The sequence below is a fragment of the Malaya genurostris genome, chromosome 2 (assembly GCF_030247185.1).
Source record: "Malaya genurostris strain Urasoe2022 chromosome 2, Malgen_1.1, whole genome shotgun sequence".
Classification (NCBI taxonomy): Eukaryota; Metazoa; Arthropoda; class Insecta; order Diptera; family Culicidae; genus Malaya; species Malaya genurostris.
The window spans coordinates 95,162,305-95,177,347 of NC_080571.1; the positions used below are offsets into that span (position 1 = coordinate 95,162,305).

At 36.5% G+C, this 15,043-nt stretch overlaps 1 protein-coding gene across 1 annotated transcript in view; it reads left to right on the top strand.

The window, feature by feature from the left end:
* The window catches only part of LOC131429449 (bumetanide-sensitive sodium-(potassium)-chloride cotransporter), a 46,161-nt gene extending 33,813 nt beyond the window's left edge, over positions 1-12,348 (top strand). Inside the window, exons 4-10 of the mRNA XM_058593579.1 lie at positions 9,087-9,471; positions 9,529-10,064; positions 10,121-11,097; positions 11,151-11,410; positions 11,478-11,751; positions 11,806-12,079; positions 12,140-12,348. Coding sequence (XP_058449562.1) covers positions 9,087-9,471; positions 9,529-10,064; positions 10,121-11,097; positions 11,151-11,410; positions 11,478-11,751; positions 11,806-12,079; positions 12,140-12,253 — 2,820 coding nt within the window. The 3' untranslated portion in view covers positions 12,254-12,348. The remainder of the gene's footprint in view (positions 1-9,086; positions 9,472-9,528; positions 10,065-10,120; positions 11,098-11,150; positions 11,411-11,477; positions 11,752-11,805; positions 12,080-12,139) is intronic.
* Positions 12,349-15,043: the final 2,695 nt, after the last annotated feature.

Here is a 15,043-nt window from a genome sequence, read left to right on the forward strand (position 1 = left end):
CCCAGCGGTTGATACACACAAGCTCATATAAATTGACTAAAATTATCAGTGCATAACTTTAGTTCAACCGTTTGAAGGCATCATTTCAGGTAAATTTATTAATTTCGCTAATTTACTCGCCCCTCCGGGCACTTTTGCTGATTAAAAACGTTTTTCTACATCAATCATTTCCGATCGAATCAGAAGTATTTTTTTTAGAATTTAGATCTTTACTGATCTCAAAACAAACAAACAAATAAAACCGATTTATTTTTCAACTAACAGAATTTTGTTTCAATAACAACACCAGTTATTTCAACTAAAATATTTTTTGAAATTGAAAGGTATGTGTCCTCACTAATTGACAGCATTTTTTTTTCAAACAGTTAAATTAGTTGTTTCAACCATCGTTTCTGCTAATCGAAAAACAAAAATGACAGTTTAGTTAAAACAACAATCGATTAGTTGTACCAAATTTTAACCAATCGAATTCAGAAAATCAACTAATATTCTGGTTGAAATGGGATCGCGGGTGGTTCCGTGCACAGTGATCACTTCACTACACGTGATATTGGTAATAGGAAAAATCAAGTGAAGTGACATGTAAGTAAAGTGAATGTGAAAGTGGAAGTGAGAACGGTAATTAGGGCCAATAACAACCCAGATTGTTTTTGTTGCTGCGAAAGCTTACGCAATTTTAGTACTCATCAAACGCCACATTCCTGACTTTAATTATATGTATTTTCTGTAGAATGTCTACATTCTACTTGTACGCAGTATTCTGGAATACGCGATTACGATTTGGTTCTTGTATCACAATGTTCACATCGATCGGATCGAAAGAAGATCGGATTGCTAAGAAGATTGTTTAAGAAATCGATAAGAGTTATTTCGAAATTTTTGAACGCTCTTTCCCGTACTTCCGGAACCGCTATATTCGAATCGAAACCAGCAAAATTTTCAAACTAGAAGAAGCTCATTTTTACATTTACACACTCAATACTCTGTAACTAGTATTTCGGTACTAGTAGATACTAATATTTCAAAATGGCTTTATAACATCTTACAATTACTATTCCTTTAGCTATATCTATTTTTATTATTTGTTTTTTTCTGACTTCATGTTTATCCATCTTATCTACTAAAGGGTGATTTTTTAAGAGCTTGAGAACTTTTTTAAACAATAAAACGCATAAAATTTTGCAAAATCTCATCGGTTCTTTATTTTAAACGTTAGATTGGTACATGACATTTACTTTTTGAAGATAATTTCATTTAAATGTTGACCGCGGCTGCGTCTTAGGTGGTCCATTCGGAAAATCCGCTTTTTTATCGACAAATTTTGTTCAGCGATGAGGCTCATTTCTGGTTGAATGGCTACGTAAATAAGCAAAATTGCCGCATTTGGAGTGAAGAGCAACCAGAAGCCGTTCAAGAACTGCCCATGCATCCCGAAAAATGCACTGTTTGGTGTGGTTTGTACGCTGGTGGAATCATTGGACCGTATTTTTTCAAAGATGCTGTTGGACGCAACGTTACAGTGAATGGCGATCGCTATCGTTCGATGCTAACAAACTTTTTGTTGCCAAAAATGGAAGAACTGAACTTGGTTGACATGTGGTTTCAACAAGATGGCGCTACATGCCACACAGCTCGCGATTCTATGGCCATTTTGAGGGAAAACTTCGGAGAACAATTCATCTCAAGAAATGGACCGGTAAGTTGGCCACCAAGATCATGCGATTTGACGCCTTTAGACTATTTTTTGTGGGGCTACGTCAAGTCTAAAGTCTACAGAAATAAGCCAGTAACTATTCCAGCTTTGGAAGACAACACTTCCGAAGAAATTCGGGCTATTCCGGCCGAAATGCTCGAAAAAGTTGCCCAAAATTGGACTTTCCGAATGGACCACCTAAGACGCAGCCGCGGTCAACATTTAAATGAAATTATCTTCAAAAAGTAAATGTCATGTACCAATCTAACGTTTAAAATAAAGAACCGATGAGATTTTGCAAATTTTATGCGTTTTATTGTTTAAAAAAGTTCTCAAGCTCTTAAAAAATCACCCTTTATATAATTTTAAACCATTGACTGGAATCAATGGATTACTCACATTATTTTGTTTACGTTTAATCGAAAATGTAAATAAACCAATGATTGCTGACAAACATGAAACATATTCATCGCGGGCTCATCTTGTAAGTCCGAATTAGAGCGGAATAATGTTCTTAATATGAACGCGCCTCATTATATGCAAGCAGAAAATGTAATATGAGTCTAATTGACCAAACCGTTATCATATACTTCTTTATATGATATCACGAATAAATATTCTGTTGACGATAAGACGGGAAAAATCCAGATCTGTTGAGCAAGTAACTAGTATTTTTCGGATAAATGACGCGAAAACCTGTAAACTCATCAGCGCATGAAACGATACAAATATCATCAATTGCCCATTTGTTTTCATATGGACACAATGCCATGGAGGCTAGAATGTGTTTATGATTCGCTCGATACACGCATTTTTATACTAACCACTCCAAGCTTGTTTTTCTCTATCTTGTATGTTCAAGACCCGTTTTGATTAGAGGTGCAGAGCATGCAAAAAATATGGCAAGCTTATTGATCAAAAGCTATAGCAAGGGTTAGTATGGACAAAATAATCCAATGGATGTTTGCAGCAATCAATTCAATAGAGTTTATCATCTGTTTGATTTTACTATGAACAAAGACACGTTTAAATCGAAAATATTGTTAAGTTAATGTTATTAGACTACACACTAAGATTCAATTCCGTTGTTCGGTAATTTTTTTTACCGTCCGTATGGTAAAATAATCTTCCAATAACCGAACTTCTGTAAATACTGATTATCGCGAAAACTACCTGTAAAACTGTTGATCAAATTTTCAGTAAGTGTCTTTTTATTAATCAAATCAAAATCTTGTAGAGTTTATCAAATGGGTTGAAGTACAGGTCCTAAAGTTTTTAAAACATTAGAACCACTAAAAACTTTTTGTTTCCTTATAGGCAAAAAATAATTTTGTATCACTTATCCACTTGCTGCCTACACAAATCGTTCAAGGGTAATTTCTGGTGGACTCGACGGATTGTGCAGTGTTTTGGAAGGTGCTCACAATTCCGGTCAGCCAGAACATTTGGCCCTTTTTTCGTGGAATAAAACCATAGCAGGTTGGAATTTTCTTCATACGTTTTTGTGAATATGTGTAGTTTTCTAAAATCCGAAAATAAAAGAATTTTAATCTAAGGAAAATAAAAAAAAAACAAAAAATTACCGAACAATCAGTTAGATCCATTTGGTTTACAGTTTACGGTAGTTGTTTGACAGTTCAGCAATTACCGAACGATCGGTAATCAATTCAATTACCGAACTGATTACCGAACGTTCAGCTGTTGAAAATTCGGTAAAAAATTACCGAATTCTGCGAAATTTTCTAAGTGTGTAAATAGATATTAATGAGTCTGTGCGATAGTTTTTACTCTAATCGAAGACAATAAATTAAATTAAAATATTAAATATGTTACCACCTCTACCGGAGTCTTCATATTTGGGAACAATTTCCGGTTCTCCAGGCGAACACTTCCCGCATACGCATGGCTGACTAAACGCTGCCAGCTGGAAAAATATGGCTGGCAGACATTCTGGTGACCGACTTCCTCACCGCTGCCAGATATACAACTCAAACGATACAACCGTATCCACCAGGATTTTTCCACACTGAAATCTTTGACATTTTCAGCGAAGGTGAGAAGATGAAAACGCTCGGCTAACTTAGACACAGGCGACTTTGTTTTGTCAAATTGGATTTGACAACCGTCACTGAATCAATTTTGGTAGCCGTCTGGTGGCCATGGCTGCCCAGGTAGCCAAAACGCTATGCGGGTAACTGTTCACAGAACTGATTTTTTATATGGCGTGCGAGAAATTTTTGTCACGTCCCGATCAAACTCCTTTACTGAAAAATGTCATATCAAATAAAATGAAAGGTATAATTTCAAAAATATGTTTGCTGTGATCTCTCAATTCGAAATAGTCATTTTTACTTTTTCATACTCATTCCATTACTATTTTAAAGTATTGACTCAATTTGACTTTTTCAGATAAAGAAATAAGATGGAAAACTATTGCATTGTTTTATAAGAATAATATGTATAAAGAGATAATTTTTTCTATCATAAATATTCTACTAAACACTCAGACCCTGTTAATTAGTCATAAAGAGACAGTTAAGTTAGATGATTCAAAGCGGACATCCAAATGTTGTTAAAAATAAATTGTTTTAAAAATTCTACATAATATAAGCAATTAAAGTTTATTTGTCATGAACACAAAATCTAATAAAAGAAATGAAAAGACTCATTTTTTCTTCATGAGTAAAATATATTGGTCAGATAAATTGACGATTTTAATATTTCACTTCCCATCTAGAACCTTCTCCCTTGAAATATACTAAAGTGAATAGTATCAAGAGTAACAACCAAAATATGCTTGAAATTATGTCCATCAATGTAAGATCGTTTATGTCCATCAATCTAAGATTGAATCAACCAATTTGCTATTTGATTAGCACATATTGAAGTACGAATGATATAAAGTAGTGCTATGCACAGAACTGATAGCCGTTAGAGATATTGCAATTAACAAAACGTGTTTAACCAAAACTAGAACCCAGTGAATTGTATGCGTTTGAATTTTGGTCTTAAAATCAACTTGATTCTCCATCGTGAAATGCATGTTAATAAATGAGCATCATGTTATCTACAAGCAGACCCTGTCAGCTTGGAGCGAAATCAATCTTCAGTTCAACAACGCCATCGCACGGCATCACATTCAACATATCATGTCAATTGCATGGGTGCACAGTGCTGCTATTTTGGCGCGCACGAATTTGACATTTCTCTCCCCTGCTTCTATGTACGAGATTCGATGCGAGCTCGCCTGAGGGCACCATGTTCGCAAAAAAGGATGTTGCCAATGATTTGTTCGGGAAATGTGAGAGCTGGATATCTTGTTAATATGATGTCTTTGCTACAAGTCATGTACAAAAAATGTATGAACAAAGTGATTAAATTGAAAATGTTTAATATTCATTCATATAACCTGTTGAAACTGTAAGTTGCAATGGCTCAAAAAATAAAAATCAGTGCATTCGGTTCGACTTTTTGTTCGTAAATAATATAGTGGTCACAATTAGAAAGTTTCGTTGACACCAGCACTACTAAAAGATACTTAAAAACAAGAATTGAAATGGTTTTAATGAATAATTCATTTAATATAAAGCAAGGGCTGAGAAAGGTTTTATCATACCGATAGATGGAAGGTAATATCTTAACATACCGAATTTTCATTTAAAAACTCAGAACGTATACCAATAAGGAATATTTTATTACCATTCAAAATCAATCGCCCTTATTTGGAATAACGTCGTATCGTTTTTTCGCTCGTATTTCATTTGTATTCCCCATAACGCTAGCAAAATCAAAGGTAGCTATGATTCGATCGAAAAATCAATACGTCGTTATTCAGAATAAGGGCGAATAATTTTGCTTAAGTTGAAATAACTACTCGTAATATCTAAAACAACTAAAACCGATTTGTTTTTCAACTCACATAACTGTTGAATTAAAAACAAGGTCGGTTGTTGTAACTAAAATCTTCCGTGCAGTCGACTGTATGGGTGTTCCAAAAAGAAACAAAACCAACAAAAGCTGTTCATGCTCGAAGCACTTCAAAGAAAATGGTGGCTTGTTTTTTTCGGTTTAAACGGACATATCGCTACCGTTGCTTCACAGGATCGTGAGACCGTAAATTCTGATTGATATACCTCCATTTCTTTGCCAAAAGTTTTTCGTGAAATAAGGAAAACAAACTCAAGACGCAATATCATTTTTCATCACAATAATGAAAGCTTCAACTGACTTGGCACCTAACGACTTCTTTTCCGTGAAGAATAAACTGCGTGGAGAGTGATTAAATACTCCTGAAGAAGCTGTTTAAGCGTTCAAAAACCATATTTTGGGGATACCTCAAGAAGAGTGGAAAAAAATGTTATGAAAATTGGTTTAAGTGTATGCAAAAGTGTATTGATTATAAGGGAATATTTTGAAAAACAATAAAACCATTTCCGATCAAATATAATACTGTTTTCATTTCTAGGCTTAATACATAAGTAACAACCCTCATATAGCAGATCTCACTCTAATTAAAAAGGTGTTAGTATATGAGATGAATGAGGAAACCGTTATCCTAGACCATACTCAGAGTGTGTTACACAGATAAAAATATTTTGTGAATTTACATTTATTCTCATGCACATATTTGGAGCAGGCAATTGAATGGAAATTTACATTACAAAACGAAGCGGTTTGTAAATATACAGTCTTGTTCAATGAAAAACTAAATAAATTTTAATGTAATTTTACATCAATGATGGTTTCAAATAAGATTTTCGTTTCAACTGATGTCTATTTCATAGTACTATCGGCTTACATGTCGTGTAAGTTTCATCTTTTCTTTCTGTGTATGCTGATTTTGTTTTAGCACTGCACTTGTGTAGTGCACAGAAAGAAATAATGAAATTTACACGAGATGTAAATCAATAGTAACATGGAATAGACATGGGTTGAATCGAAATTTTGATTGAAAACCTTAATCGATGCAAAACTAAATTGAATTGCATTGAATTTTCGATGAATATAACTGTATCTTTCAATTAACGCTCATTTTGCGATAAAATTGTATTGAAACGTACGCCACGGAACCCCCCGCGATCCCATTTCAACCAGAATATTAGTTGATTTTCTGAATTCGATTGGTTAAAATTTGGTACAACTAATCGATTGTTGTTTTAACTAAACTGTCATTTTTGTTTTTCGATTAGCAGAAACGATGGTTGAAACAACTAATTTAACTGTTTGAAAAAAAAATGCTGTCAATTAGTGAGGACACATACCTTTCAATTTCAACAAATATTTTAGTCGAAATAACTGGTGTTGTTATTGAAACAAAATTCTGTTAGTTGAAAAATCGGTTCATTTGTTTTAGACATTGCAAATAGTTGAATCAACTCGAACAACGTTATTGATTTGCGAAAATAATCAAAATATACTTACTGATACACGTCATGATCTATTTGAAATAAGTTCGGTTTGTTGAGATTCATGAAATAAATATCGTTGTTAATATAGAAAACAGTATTTTATATTGACATGTAATATCATTAGGGCTGGGAAAACCACCGATCACTACTGATTTCAAGTGATATTAACCAAGGAATAAATTATCATTACGAAATCAGAACTGATCTGATCTCTAAGTGTTTTTGATTTTTGTATGATCATTATCATGTCAAGTCGAGATCAGTAAAGATCTAAATTCTAAAAAAATACTTCTGATTCGACCGGAAATGATTGATGTAGAAAAACGTTTTTAATCAGCAAAAGTACCCGGAGGGGCGAGTAAATTAGCGAAATTATTAAATATACCTAAAATGAGTATTGAAAGATGATGCCTTCAAACGGTTGAACTAAAGTTATGCACTGATAATTTTAGTCAATTTATATGAGCTTGGCGCATTACCGCTGGGAATTGGAATTTTGCGACGGCAACTCAAACGCGCCATTCAATCGCAGCGCGTTCTGTGTGTTTGAAACTCTTCGCTCCTGTTACTTTTATAAATAAAATTCATGTCAAAAAGCGTTTATTGCTAATGCATGAACATCATCATCGGTATCAAACAACTGGAAGTAAAACAGTCTGCTGGAAGTAAATCAATGATCGAATTTGAAGCATAAATTTTTTGCGCATACCTGAAAGATTACGAGATGATCATTCATTAACATTTTCTAATTTGTCACCAAATCTTTTTCATCTTAAACAAGGTTAACTTTATCACAACACCGCTGTTAGATAAACACTTGTTATCATAAATTTCTCAAATCGAATGAACACAATTTCACCAAACGCTTTAACCATCGATGTTGTTTTCATTGACATTTTGAAGCGACGCGAACAGAGTTCAACTAAAAAAGTTGTTGATTTTGCATTGCGATTATTGTTTTGCTTTCAACTGTCTCCGGCATTTGACAGCATTCAAAACAACATATTTTTCAACTACTTGAATATATGCAAATCAACAACCATATTGATTGAATCAAAAAGAAATTAGTTAAATCAACTATCGCAAAAATCAAAAACTGCGATATCGCAATTATATGATCGAAGGGTTCTCCGTGCGGAATTATAAAGTAATTTTATGTTTAATTACCTGCTCCAAATATGTGCAGGAAAATAGATGTAAATTCACAAAATATTTTTATCTGTGTGTAACACCGACTATACTATAAGCCGGTGAAGTACCATTAAAAACGAAATCACTATGAATTTTCCTAATCATTGCGTGTTGCGGAACGATTGAGGATACGATTGATTAACAATCTTGTTTAGGCTATCATCATCGAATATCGTGTATCTCATCTAAAAGAGAGTATTACATCCTGTAATACATTACATTTCGCCCAACTAGGCTTCGTTGCAAATTTCATTATGGTATTCTACTATATTATCAATCTACTAAAACAAATTATTTTCCCGCCTCAATAACACCTATGACATGGTCATCTACGTTATTAATCTTTTTATATTTTAAGTTAGTTTAGGTGACACTTTGAGCATGATCTACTGATCCAGGTACTATGCATCTACCTATATGTGATGTCAGATATTTTTGGTTAATCATAGTAATCTCAAATGCTGTCATCTAAAGCAGTTAAGCTTTGCATTCCTGTTCACTCAAACCGCCTTATAATTATATCATCAAATTCAATGGACTACGATTGCAATTGCAATTTTTAACAATGCCATTAGCTGATAAAATGACTGTGCAGTTTAAGTAACAAAAATGTAGAGATTTGTATGATTACTATCTGATTAATTTAACTATTCAGAATTACCTACCCCTGTTAAATCGGATTATCAATTACATCACCTGTGTCTGTGTTGTGTTCAATAAGTTTAAAATAATATATATTGCATACCATTTCATGAGATTCTACTACAACATATGAAACCTGTTCTTCGTTACAGGAAGTTACAGAAGAAGACGATAAACCGGATGCTCACGGGCATGGCATCAAGCTAGGCTGGATCGAAGGGGTGCTAATACCATGCCTGCTCAACATCTGGGGTGTGATGCTGTTCCTGCGGCTCAGTTGGGTGGTGTCGCAGGCTGGCATCATTCACACGTTGATCATTATCGGTATCTCCTACTTAGTATGCGTAATCACCGCCCTATCGCTGTCGGCTATCTGTACTAACGGTCAGGTGAAAGGAGGCGGGATCTACTATCTGATATCGCGATCATTGGGACCAGAGTTCGGAGCATCCGTTGGTATTGTGTTTGCGTTTGCAAACTCTGTTGCTGCTTCACTGAACACAATCGGTTTTTGTAACTCCTTAAATGATCTGTTAAGTAGGTTATGGGTAGACAACTTCAGAGCTAGTAATTCTACGTCTTATCTTATTTCAGAATCGTTCGGAACTAAAATCGTAGATGGTGGAGTTAATGATGTTCGGATTGTGGCAACAGTGGCGATCATTGTTATGGTTGTAATATGCGCAGTTGGAATGGAATGGGAGGCGAAGGCACAAAATTTCCTGATAGTCACAATTGTAATCGCAATTTTCAACTTTTTGATTGGCGTCATGGTGGGACCAAGAACGGAAGAAGAAATAGCACACGGTTTCACGGGATTTTCAACACAAGTTTTCACCGAAAATCTGAAACCAGATTATCGCTACAGCGAAAACCTGCAGCAAAACTTCTTCACAGTATTCGGAATATTTTTCCCTAGTGTAACAGGTGTACAAGCCGGAGCAAATATTTGTGGAGATCTGAAGGATCCTGCTTCTGCAATCCCTAAAGGGACTTTGCTAGCGCTGCTAATCTCAGCTATATCGTATATATTTTTTACGTTCTTCGCTGGAGCTGCCGCATTTCGAGATGCTTCTGGAAATATTACTGACCTGGTTAATGGCACATTCGTTTCTTGCACCGCCGAAAGTGTAATCTAATTATTTGAATCAACAAAAACGTTTATTTGAATATACTTTGTTTGCAGAACTGTCACTACGGTCTACACAACGACTACACGGCGATGCAGTTGATGTCACTTTCCAGTGCCATTATTTACGCCGGATGCTTCGCAGCGACCCTCAGTACGGCTTTGACAAATCTTCTTTCGGTTCCCCGGATTATTCAAGCACTCGGTATCGATCGTATCTATCCTGGACTCATATTCTTTTCCAAAGGCTATGGAAAACACGGAGAACCTTATCGCGGTTACGTTCTAGTATTTCTAGTATCTGTACTGTTCGTTTTGATTGCAGATATCAATGCTATTGCTCCCATGATATCCATCTTCTATCTAGCCTCATATGCTCTGATCAATTTCTGCTCCTTCCACGCTGCCACCGTGAAGCCGCTGGGATGGCGACCAACCTTCCGATTCTACCATCCCTGGCTTAGCTTGATCGGTTCGATACTGTGTGTCGGCATCATGTTCCAGTTGGATTACAAGTATACGATTGTTACGGTAGTAATAATCTTCATTCTCTATCTGGTAGTTGTCTACCGGAAACCGGATGTCAATTGGGGTTCCAGTACCCAAGAACAAACCTATAAGAGTGCACTTTCATCCACATTGAAGTTACAAAACATCGGAGATCATGTCAAAAACTACCATCCATCGGTACTTGTCCTGACGGGTAATCCCATGAATCGACCTCCTCTACTGGATCTCGCAAATCTCATTACGAAAAACCACTCCCTCATGATAGTGGGAGATATCATTAAGGAACGGCTCTCACATCGGAAACGTCAGGAACAAAATTCAAAGTACACCAAGTTTCTGGAAATTCGTAAAATTCGCGGTTTCTACCAACCCATAGACGGACTGTCCTTCGAAGAAGGTGTTCATGCGTTGATTCAAACATCCGGAGTTGGAAAACTTTCACCTAATATCGTTTTAATGGGATACAAATCGAATTGGATGACATGTCCGGTGAAAGACCTGTTAACGTATTACAATGTTTTACAGTGAGTAATGGATTTTGGTTCGGAATATAATTTCTGATATTTTTCTTTTATAGTGATTCTTTCGACTGTCGTATGGCAATTTCAATTTTACGGCTTCCAGATGGGTTAGATTTTTCTCACTTGACAGCCGAGATCGTCTCTACACCGGATGGTTTACCTGACAGTAACGGAAGCAACGCCAACCTACAAGCAATATCTACCATAGTAGCTGATGGACTTAAACCGCCGTTGAAATTGATGCACGTTGATTCCAACCTGAATCTCGATTCGATGGCAAGTAGCAACAATGCAACATTGACTACTCCTCAACCACGTAAGTCCATCACAAGCACATTATTTGGAAAGAGAATTTCATATATTTGCTATTCCTCGCTACACAGCACCTTTGCCAAATCACCAAAGAGCTACCAGAGATAGCATAGTCTATTCCACGCGTGGTGGGTCGTTCGTTTCCAAGGAAGTCCTCGATCGACTAAGTGTTTTCCAACGCAAGCAGTCCAAAGGAACCATAGATGTTTGGTGGCTCTATGACGATGGTGGACTAACGATACTAGTACCGTACATTATCTCAATGCGATCTAAATGGGCTCAGTGCAAGATACGTGTGTTTGCTCTCACCAATCGTCAGATGGAACTCGAAGAAGAAGAAAAAAAGTATTATCTTCGATGATCATTGAAACAATACCATAAATCACTTATATCTTCTAGCATGGCAAATCTCCTCAAAAAGCTACGAATCAATTATTCCTCGCTCATCATGCTACAGGGTGTTACGAATCATCCGCGACAAGACACTGTCGACATGCATCAGCAAATGTTGCAGAACTTCAAGGATAACGATGGCACTCAAATACCGATCAGTGAAACAGAGAAGTTAGCACTGCATGAAAAAACAAACCGACAGTTGCGGTTACGGGAAATGCTGCTCGAATATTCTAGTGAGGCAAACTTGGTTGTCATGTCTATGCCTATGCCCCGATTGGTACGAACTATTCAAAATGACGTATAGGTATCATCAATATATGGAACCATTTTTTTGCAGGGTACGGTATCGGCACCACTCTACATGTCCTGGCTAGAAATGCTGACGAAGGATATGCCTCCGTTTTTGTTAGTTAGGGGAAACCAAACTTCTGTACTTACCTTTTATTCCTGAGTTGAGTAAAGCAAGGATCAATTATTTGATAATTATTTGTATAGTGAACAGTATTACTATTGGTAAACAATAAAATAAACTAATTATAATGCTGAGACTTGGCTGCAAATTTAAAACCGCTGAAGGTAACAGTCAAACGAAGTTCATCAAGCTTATTTAGTGAGGTCACGTCATTTTCGAGTAAGACCTAATTAGGTCGAACCGTAAGTTTCTTGATGGGTGCACAAATGGATTTCGGGTTAAAGTGTCAGATCACTTGTGAATTTATATATTGAACGAGCAGCACTTTTGTGACACTTCTCACCTGGATATCAAAAGCTTGGACATCTGTCATCTACATTGCAAAATTTGGACGTTGAAAACAAGGAATGCTACAGAAGTCGGGGAATTGAACGTTTTACAGCACGAAGATTTATTTCAGGCATAAGATGAGTGTGTTTCGTCGGTGGTTTTGTCAAAAAATAATTTTTTGTATTCTTAGCCTACAAACTTAAATTTTATTGCTAAATCTCGCCAAAACAATGCCGAGATTTGCACAGCCGAGTGCTCGGTAATCGTCTCGGCAAAATGTATAATTACCAAGAACCTCGGCAGTCCTAAACTTGTTAACTGTCAATTATTGCCGAACTTGTCAGCAGCAATTTTGCTATTAGCTCGGCAAAAGCGATCAGGATTGAATCATGAATTGTCGAGTCATCTGTAATTGAACGCAGAACGGATTTTTCCATATTATTGTATGAAATAAGTATCGCAAAAGTTTGGGGAAAGCACCGAATAATATTGCATTTTTGCTCGAAAGTGCAAATTCAGAGCAATCCACGCCACCAATGTTTTTCAATGAAAAACGGCTTAAGTATACATCTCGCGTTTTGTTGTGATGACGGCCAACAAGCCACATTTATACATCCACTTTTGATACAAATTGCAGTTAAGCTATGAAAAATAGAGTTTTAATTTTAACACCAGACAAAAGAGAAAACTTTTCTCTATAAATTACTATGATCACTTACTCTCAGCGAGTACCGAGTCTCTCGGAATTCCTCACCATTACATTACACCACTATTTTAATGCGGGTGATAAGGAGTGTATCGAAAATAAGCTATCCACAAATTTTTCTTTCAAATTATGATAAAAAACGATATTTTATTCAAACTCAAAATTGATCTTTTATTGTACGAGGTTAAACTTGAGCATAATGAAAACCGGATGAAATTTAAGTAATTTCTTCACGAATTTTCGAACTTTTGATCGAACGCTCTTCATCAAGTTCCGGACAAGTGCTGCATCGCATGTTTTGGACGCTTGAGCCCAATTTTTTTTAACTCCTGCATGTTCCCAGCTGCCTTACCAGTCTTCTTGAAGACCCTCTTCACGATTACCCAGTAACGTTTGATGGGTCGAAGCTGAGGGCAATGTGGTGGATTGATATTTTTCTCAACGAAATTTATACCCTTTTCCACAAGCCAATTGAAAGAGGTTTTGGCATAGTGAGCCGACGCTAAATCCGGCCAAAACTTATATAAAGGCAGCAATCTCTTCCGATGACACTCAGATCGATAGATTTCTGCATTTATAGTTCCGGTAGTATAAAAAATGGTTGGCATCAAACCACAGGAACATATTGCTTGCCATACCAGCAACTTTCGACCGAATTTCTCCACGTGAATCGACCTGTCCACTTCGCTCACATCCTCCCCGACGAAGACAGTAAAGTATTGTGGACCTGGAAGGGTTTTTGAGTCTTCCTTTTCATAAGTCTCATCGTCCATCAAAACTCATGCATCCGGACACTGCAAAAGAACCGAATACAATTTCCGTGCCCTTGTTGCTGCTCGCTTCTTCTGTTCTACACTTTATTTCGAGATTTTCTGCTTTTTGTAGGTCTTCAGGTGATTTCGCCTCTTGATACACTGGATCATTCCGACACTCGTTCCTGCGTTTTTTGGCCAAATCACGTATTGACATTAATTTTTTCTTCATGATTAGAGATACCACTTTCTGGTCTAGTATTGGTTTTGAAAAAGCGGGTTTTCTGCCTTTTCCTGGTAGCTCATCCAAAGAATAGTGTTCCTTAAACTTATTAATGATGGTTTTAACACTGACATGATGAATTCCAAACCACTTCGCCAATTTTCGCATAGTAATACCCTTCTTACTTAGCCATGTGTCCAGAACCTTAATTTTCACTTCGTTTTCAATGCGCGACATTTTGAAAACGCAGAATTTCAACCGCACAAACAAGTAAACAAACGAAATCTGACAGCCAAACGTACAACACAAATGTATGTGGATATTACAAACAATAATGGTTTATCCGTATTCGTTCGAAAGTATCCATTCGACGTATGGTCGATACGGCCGTAAACAAGAATGAGAGTCATTGATTTATATCATAAAATTATTCACTTTAGTATTATGTTGCATTCGATTCCCATATGTGCAGAGTTAAGAATTAAATATCATTCGTAACCGAATGTTCGAAGTGTACACACGCGTTTTTTAACAATCGACATCGGTAAGACGAAGGTGCCTATCACAGCAGAGGCTGTAGTATAGGCATTAAATAAAAGTCCTAAAAAGTACCATCCCCGCAAGTGAGTTCTGTCTGTGCACCGGTTTCGTATCGGTATCGACAGTAGACGCCATTGTGCTATCCTCGGGCAGCAGTTATTTCTATTGTTTGCTACCCGCATCGCAGCATCCAAATCCTGAGTCAAGGTCACGCTGAGGCACAACGAAGGAGTGAAGGAGCAACTCACCTAACAGGTTACCGTGACATACTGTTAAGT